Source organism: Manis javanica, chromosome 7, assembly GCF_040802235.1.
Source record: "Manis javanica isolate MJ-LG chromosome 7, MJ_LKY, whole genome shotgun sequence".
Lineage (NCBI taxonomy): Eukaryota > Metazoa > Chordata > Mammalia > Pholidota > Manidae > Manis > Manis javanica.
In genome coordinates, this window is record NC_133162.1 from 130,535,767 (window position 1) to 130,544,081 (window position 8,315).

General features: G+C 44.3%; 1 protein-coding gene across 3 annotated transcripts in view; it reads right to left on the bottom strand.

Moving 5' to 3' along the window:
* Positions 1-7,632, bottom strand: part of GRB14 (growth factor receptor bound protein 14) — a 105,876-nt gene extending 98,244 nt beyond the window's left edge. Inside the window, exons 1-2 of one of the 3 annotated variants that reach the window (XM_036996113.2) lie at positions 7,321-7,632; positions 5,901-6,033 (exon numbers count right to left, since the gene is read on the bottom strand). In XM_036996113.2, the coding sequence (XP_036852008.2) occupies positions 5,901-6,033; positions 7,321-7,511 (324 nt within the window). In that variant the 5' untranslated portion in view covers positions 7,512-7,632. The remainder of the gene's footprint in view (positions 1-5,900; positions 6,034-7,320) is intronic. The other 2 variants (XM_036996112.2, XM_036996111.2) reach the window with 2 other exon arrangements.
* Between the last annotated feature and the right edge of the window lie 683 nt (positions 7,633-8,315).

Genomic DNA, 8,315 nt, shown 5'->3' on the forward strand with positions numbered 1-8,315 from the left:
ACCAACACCACTACCAAGTAAATATGCTTCACGTGAATCAAGCAAATTGAGGCCAAGGAACTGGACACTGTGGACTGCCTAGTTTAAGTTAGCCAAGCTCATCAGGGGATCACCATGTATCATACATATGTAAGAATTTGGTTTTTTTCCATTGTATTTTGTCTGAGCTCTTCTTTTTACCCTGGGGCATGCATCCTGTTTCCCCCCACCTCCACTGGCCACACCTGCTGGCCCCGCCTTCCTGCTCACAGAATGTGACGAGTGAGCAGGGGCTCAGGTTCCTGTGTCCTCATGGCCACAGCTGACCAAGGAAGCACAGGACATTCCGGGCTAACAGCTCTCTCCAGACAACTTCTAAGTCACTTACCAAGTGCTGAGCCAGTAACAGGAGGAAATATTTGTCCCAGTGGAGTGGCCCTTTGAGGCCACAGGCACCGATGTGCAATCAAGACAATCAAGAGTGCAGAGAAAAATGTCAGAGACAAACAGATTTGGAAGGTGTGGTTGCCGTGATTGTGGAAGGACTAGGACAAAAGAGAGAATGGAGAAAGTGGTTGCCTTGATTTTTGCTGACTTCCTAATTCCCAATTCCTATCTCTCATGTGATCAGTGAACTTTTGGCCTTCAGGTACTATAACATAACCTTTCAGGCTAGTTCATGTGAGGCTGTGTTTCCTCCAAACAATCAATACCTGGATAAAATACCAACTAAAGTCCATTTGTAACAGGCCTACCTGTTCTCAGTTACATGAAACTGTCCACAACTTTGAAGTATCAGATTGGTGTGAATACGGCAGAGATTAATAGTACCCCTTTTTTGTACATATGTCAAAGCAAAAAAAAAAGGGAGAAGTCACATTCCTATGCCCTTCACTAACGTATTATTTGCAAGAGACCCAAGTCTCTATATTTTTAACAAGCATCCCTACTTGAGGAATGCTTGAGTCTGAGGAAGATGGCCCAGTGACTACACTTTGAGCTGTACTGCTCTAAAGCCTGTTTCAATACTGCTACAAAGATCTGTGCACTTTCAAATTCCTCCCAAGAAAAATGATATTCATCAAGTGCCAACATTCAAAAGGAGCACACTGCTGTTGAAAAGACACATTTGTTTGAAACCCTAATAGGAGCAAGTATTGTTTCTATTATTCTTCCTGCATAAATATGACATTTGTGTTTCATTTCACATTAAATGGGATTTTATAAAATGGCCTGGGGCAAGTGGCGGGGGGATGAGGGGGTTGCTAAATACAGCTTATGATGCTGCTTCCATCTGAAAATAACTTTAAATTTCCACAGAGCTATCTTAAAGAACCATGAAACAGAACCAGTTTGCAACTGGAGAATTTCATGTATCATTCCAAATGAGAAAATTTAATTATGGATGGTTTTAAGTGATACCAAGGAATTACTGTTATTTTTTTGTATGGAATAATGGCATTTTGGATATGTAAGAAAGTGTGTTTTTCAGAGACGCATAAAAAACCAGGTAGGAATGCAGTGATAGGATGTCCAGGACTGACTTTACAATACTTCAACAGAGTCAATAAAAATGTCAATGAGGAAAACAGATGAAATAAATAAGGCAAAATCTTGATAATTGCTGAATCTGGAACATGGGAATATGGGGGCATAATTTATTTCTTTTTACCTCTGTATATACTAGAGAAATGAGTAAAAGCAAATTTGGTTAATGTAGCGACCACGTAAGATTCCCACTGGACCCACAGATTCAGCACTATACAAACTGGAATCATTGCTGACATCACAAAGGAATGACATCAGAGGCTCTTTAGTCTGGTGACAGAGATGAGCTTCTCCTTTGATAGTCCCTGACATGCGAGAAGAAAATGAACTCAAAGGCAAAGCATATGGAACAGTAATTTCTGAATTATTTGGATGATATTTTCTATTTTTCTGAGATACACAAGAAGGCTCAATTCAATACAGAATAGATCAGAAACAGTGAGGTCAGGGGCAAAGCACACTCAGACGTGATATTCCTTCACATCCCCCTTTATCTAAAGTGTAGACGGAGGGGCAAGTCATTTCTGCTTTTTGTATGTCTCAAAAAAAATCTTAAAATGTGGATGCAGACCTACTTCCTGTGACTGTGGACCATACGTTACACACAAAAGCTGGTCATTAACGGTACTCAAAAATCTTATTTGGTGACTAACCCATTACTTGATAGATTTTTCATATATTAATTGTAGAGAAAAGATGGAGAAGAAAGCTAGAGGGAAAAAAGCAAAAAAAGGCAAAGGGACAGTTATACTTGAGGAAGGAAAAAAAAAGGAATACAGATCCTTAGAGGAGTATTAATAAGCAGCATTGTCCCGCTGCCTCTTGCATCACAGGCTGAATTATAACTAACGACAATCATAGGACTTTATTACTTGTGTTACTCTTACGGTTCTCGATGTCTTGGAAATTTTGCCTTCCTAAAAACAGACTGTCCTAAAGCCTCAAGAAATCCAGATTTCAGGTCCTGACTATGCCATTATCAGCCACAGGGCATTTCGTAGCCTCAATTTACACATACGTAAAAGAAGAGCATTCATTACATGATCTCAAAGATTTCTCCCAGCTCAAAAATTCCATGACACATGGTATTTTATAGGTGTCTTTTTATCTTTAAAATCTTTAGATGCTTTATTTTTAATTTGTTATACTATATAGTCCTGGGAAGCAATTAACCAGAGCTTCTACAGAAGCTGATTCCAAGCCCAAAAATCACGTGGGGGTAGATAAACTCAAGAGAAGAACTGATTCTTCTGCAAGGACTGAAGATCTCTTCCCCTTTCTTCAAATAATAAGTGCTAAGGGATGATTTCCTGGTAAATTTCAGTAAGAAATAGAAAAAAAGCAAAGGAGATATCTAAAATCACAAGTCACTTTTAATATAAAATTTTAATTTTAAGTAAAACTCTTATGGATCATGTGTACAATGGAAGTTTAAATCTGCTTTATTGGTAAACACACACAAAAAAATATGCCTAGGAAATATATCTGGACAGTATTATAAAAAAAAAGGGGGGAGAGGCTTTCAAAGAATCCATACTCTATCTCATCCTGGCTCTTACTTTACAATAAAAATACTGAAAGCCTAGAGTATTGTAAACTTTGAGACATTTTATTTGCAAAAAGAGATAAAGCATATCCTATTTGTGGCTTCAATGTACTTTTCCACTCATGCATTATGTAGGCATCTTAAATTGTGAAAAAAAAAATTTATGGCCTGTAAAATGAGTTTTGACTGTGGTTTTGAAAAGCCACATTCAATTTAACATTTCTAGTCTGGATGCTTTCAAACTTTCTGGTCATTTATTTGTAAATAAGAAGCGCAATTCTTCACTCTATGGGGAGACAAAAATGGCTATAATGATTGAAACGGCTAAACAAAACAAATGAAAAGTGAGAATATAAAGAAAAGAGACATTGGGGCTCCTGTGATGTTTCAACCATAAATAATAATCAGCAGAAACCTACCATATACAGTTATTTACATCGGCTCAACTGAAGGTCAGAAATAACTGGGCCAGAAATACCATCTCATAAAGGAGTGAATTGTGTCACAAAGATACTGAGTTTGGGAAATTACTGACATAGGGTCCTCTGTTCCCGAAACTCACTCATTCCAAAGAATTGAGCATATTCAAAGGAATAAAAACAAAGGATCAGTTCCAAACGCACTCTTCCTCTTCCCCAACTTTGGGACATCCTTCTCTTCATAGAGACCCCAACCCTTGGGGCCAAGGAAGAGACCAGCAGGAAGGGCCCTTCGCCAGGAGTCGGGCCGCAACGCTCTGTGCCTGAAACAGCGCAGCGGTCTGCGGGTGCACTGCTTTCTGAGAAGGTCACTGTGGAAACAGGACAGAGGCCGGAGCAGGAAACCCGCAGGAGTCAGTCACCACACAGCACCCTTTTCCCATTTTACCAATTTGCCAAACCTAAAGAAATGTTATCATTCCCCAGATCAGCCATCTTACTCTAGGATGCTGACTACCCATCCTTAGGACACACCCTGATGTGACAGGACACACCCAGCCACTCCCTTTCTCTTTCTCTCCTTCTATTAACATAAGCACAAAACACTTATTCTCTCTATTCAAAACAAACACCGCCCTGTGGACACATCTCCTAGACCCAGATATTCCCCCACCCCACCCCGTGTTCATTGATGAAATTAAAGAAAAAGTAAACCCACACCTCTCTCCCTCTACTCCCCTTCCTCTGTTCAGTCCTGACCACTAATCCCAGCCCAGAACAAGGCCCACCCTGGTAAACCCCTCCTTGGGTGGCATTTTTGCTTAGCTCAAGGCCTCAGAGCCTAGGATGGTGCAACGAACATAGCAGGCCCTCCATAAATAGAGAAATCATCTATTAAATTCTCCAGATGACTATTACTTCATTATCAAAACATTTCCTTTTCCCATTCTGGATCACAGGAACCATCCAAGATCAATTTTTTTCCACCACCGGGACACACAAGCAAATCTATCATCCACACTTCCATCTCATATCCTAACCCCAAATTCAAGCTCTTCAAAAGCCCAGACATTTCCGCAGGGCTATTTTCTTGGGCTCTGACTTTAAACCTCACCCGGATAATAAAGCTCTGGAGAGAGTCTCCTTGTTCACCTCCCACCCACAGTCACAGTCCTGCCCACTTAAGGACTTGCCTCCCCCATCAAAGGCTAATTCAGAACATACCTCTGCTCCAGGAACACTACTCCCACTTTCTCCAATCCTTATCCAAAAGGGACATGCACCAATTAAATTTCAACACCTCCCAAGCCGAAAAAAAAAAAAGGTGTATATGCCTTGCTGGACTGGATTTCCATCACAACACAACTTTCCATGTAATGCTTCCCTAATGCCTCTATTATTGCTGCATGTTATCAAGAAGTCATCCATTTCCTAGGGTATGTCCTTTACTCCTAAAACTATAAACCCACATTACCCGGAACCCATCACAGGTAGTAAAAGTTGAGAAAAAAGGAAAGGGAACAACAGATGAGAGGACATGATCAACTGTCTTCTCTCTGTTCATTGTCCCTCCCCTCACTACAAGCAGTTGTTTAAATTTATCGCTTCTCCCCTTGCAAGAATGAGGTACACGTTGCCTAATGAAGCCTATCTTTGTGTTGCTGATTCAAACTTGGGAGGAAAATATTAAGAAAAGATGGGATTATCCTAAAATACACTGACTTTTTTTCTCCTCACAAAATGTATAATCATTGATGGATCTCCTCATAGTTACTTGGTTCTTGGACCCTAATTTGCTTGGCAGTCCCGAACTGAAAACGTGAAAAGAAAGGAAAGCATAAAAATTAAGTCCATCTTCTGATCACCACTTACACAGGAACTGCCTCCTGTAGCCAGCAGTCTCCAAATTCAGGAATTCCCTGATGACGAAGAGATGTTGAGTCCTAAACTCCAATTACCTTTTGCCGCAGATCCACTGTATCACTTTAATAAATGAGGCTGGCTTAGGTTGAAAATTTCAGAGAATAAAGGTGTTACAGAATCCAGCCAATCCCCTTCTCACCTCAATACCACTGCACCCCCAATTTCTAACCTAAGATTGATAATCTATTATCACATAGAACTCTCCCAACTATTCTGAATAATAATAGTACCCAGATACTGTACTTTACATATATGCTTTCATTTAATGGGTCCCAAAAGACTGATAGCTAGGTTTTAACATTCCCATTATACAGCTGTGAAAACCAAGGGCCCCAAAGGAAATAATGTCAAAGAAATGTCAGTCAACAGAGTTATTTAAAATAGGCATGCTAATTCTGTTAAGATTAAGTTACTGAATATCTTAAAGACTACATGGATTTAGAACTCTTTAAGATTTTTTAATCAGAAAATGTTTAAATGCATACCTGCTTTTTCCTTGAATTTGCTTTGGGAAAAAGGCCTGCTGATAACACAGATGTAAACGGAGAACAGCATAGCTCAGGAAAAGGGTTTGGAATAGATGGCATTTCCAGAACATCAAGATCTTTCTCTTTTCTCCTACACCAAGAGAACATAGGATGTAATTTACATAAAACAGAATGTAAAATGTAATTGCTGTCAGGATTAAAAAGGGAAGGCCAAGATGTAGCATGCTGTGACAACACTAATACTATATAAAGTATGCAGCAAAGTTCTGTGATGTACTTTCTGTGGGTAAAATAAAATGTTGATATAAATCAATCTTTTATAGTATTCTTTTCTAGGTGTTTTTTTTCTTTGATTTTTTTTGTTTGTTTGGTTGGTTGGTTTTTGCCTTTAAAAAAGTAATCACCAGGCATGGAAACGCCATTTCTAGCACTTCTGATAATTTTCCTGAAATTGAAATAGAGACTATCTAATAATTGATGCAAACATCATTTGGAGGAGTTAGACATTGTTCTGCATCCATTAAACTGATAAAGTCTATAAACATTTAGGGAATTCATCCCTCTGCTATTTTACTAATCACTTTTGGAAGTTATGGTTTATTAATTATAGCTGTGGTTCATCTCACTTCAAATTTCATTCACAATGTTGCCCACACACAGTCTGTTGACTTTTCAAGTGCTTATAGATACTAAGCTGCAAGGCAGTGCTGAAGAGGTAAGTGAAGAGAACTGGCTGGTGTAAATGTACTTCTAGTCCACTGCAGAATAATTTTAACTTCAATGAAGTTGAAGCACTTTGAAAAATCTGAAGGAAAAAAAAGTATCATTTAAGTCTATGAATATAGATTTGTGTATTGTTGCAACCTTTCTCTTTGCTGAAGTCTGTGCAAAATTATGAACTCTAAAGGCACTTAGTGCTGAATGCTATGGAGACTGAGAAACCTTTTAAAGCCTCTATTCTTTTCCTGCTGAACTGCAAGACTGCTCAAATGTCATCCGTTCTTTGCTTCTGCCGGGTCGCTGGAACACTCTATGTGGGAGGTGAACTCATTTACGCTTTGGTTTTTTAAAAACATAAAATAGAAAGAGTTGTTATTATTATTACTTTAATGCAGGCCAGGAATAAAGAGGAAAGGGGGGTGATCAGCCTGGGGTTTGGCCTCCTAGTTCACACCGATGGGCGTGAAAGGCGAGAGAGACCTGGAGCTCTCAATGAAACGGTGATGCTATTTATAAGACGCTGGGAGATCGCAATGTCCTGCCGACCCGGCAGCAGCCCGCTCAGAGGGAATTGTCTTCGGAGACTTTCACAAACTTGGCCCGGCTCTGGGCACATGCTCCCCCCTAGGCCCGCCTCCTCCCCCCCTCGCCGGCTGCCCGCCCAGGACACTCCCCCGCGCCCTCCGAGCCTGCCTACCTGCGTGCAGCACCGCCGCGGGGCGCGTCCGCCGGGGGCAGGAGCGCCCGCGCGTGCAGCCAGGGGGCCGGCGCCAGGTCGCGGGCGTCGCCCCTGCCCCGGGCCGCGCCGCACACCTGGGCGGCCAGCGGCGGGTCCCGGGCGGCCGCCCTGCCCGCGGCGCTCTGCCCATCCTGCAGGGAAGTGGCCATGGGCGCCCCGGGAGCGCCGGCGCGGGGGGAGAAGGAGGGCGGGCGGCGGGGGCCGGGGGCCCGCTCGGCGGCCCGGGCGCGCGGCAGGTGCGGTGGCCTCGCTGCCGGCGCTCCGGGCCCGGGCGGCGGAGACGCGCGGCGGAGCAGGCGGCGAGGCGGCGGGGGAGGGGCGGGGCGGGCGGGGAGGGAGGGGAGAGGGGAGGAGCGGCCGGCGGGCGGGCGGGCGCGGCGCGGAGGGGGCGGGGAGCGCGCCGGGGCCTCGGCTGCGGGCGCCCGAGGCCGTGCGGCCGCCTCCCCAGGTGGGCGCCCGGCGCGAGGCTGAGCCCGAGGTCAGGGCGGCCCGCGCCGCCGGAGGCGGGTCCGCTGTGCGCTGCGCGGCCGCGCGGGGCGCCCGGCGGGCGGGCGTCAGGGCAGCCTGGCCTCCGCACCCTTCCATTCATACTAAGCTGGGGATCCCCTGAGCTACGGCCGGGCCGCCATGACAGGCCCACCGAGCCGGGAGGCCGGGGGCCCGGGCGCCAGGTGTGCCCCAGACTCGGCCCGCGCGCCCCGTCTTCCCTCCGTTCCTCAGCCAGCGCCGGGCGCGGGAGAGGGAAAGGGTGGGTGGGCGAGCAGGGCGTGCAATGCACTCCTGAGATCCCTGAGGATTCCTGGGCATGGGTAAACCTGAAGGGGTCTTGAGAATTGGGAAAAACTATTAATTTTATTTTAGTAACATCAGCTCTCACTCCCCACTCTGCCTTGTCCTATTCCACCCCTACAATAGCCTCCTAAATTAGGTATTTATCCCATTTTACAGGTAAG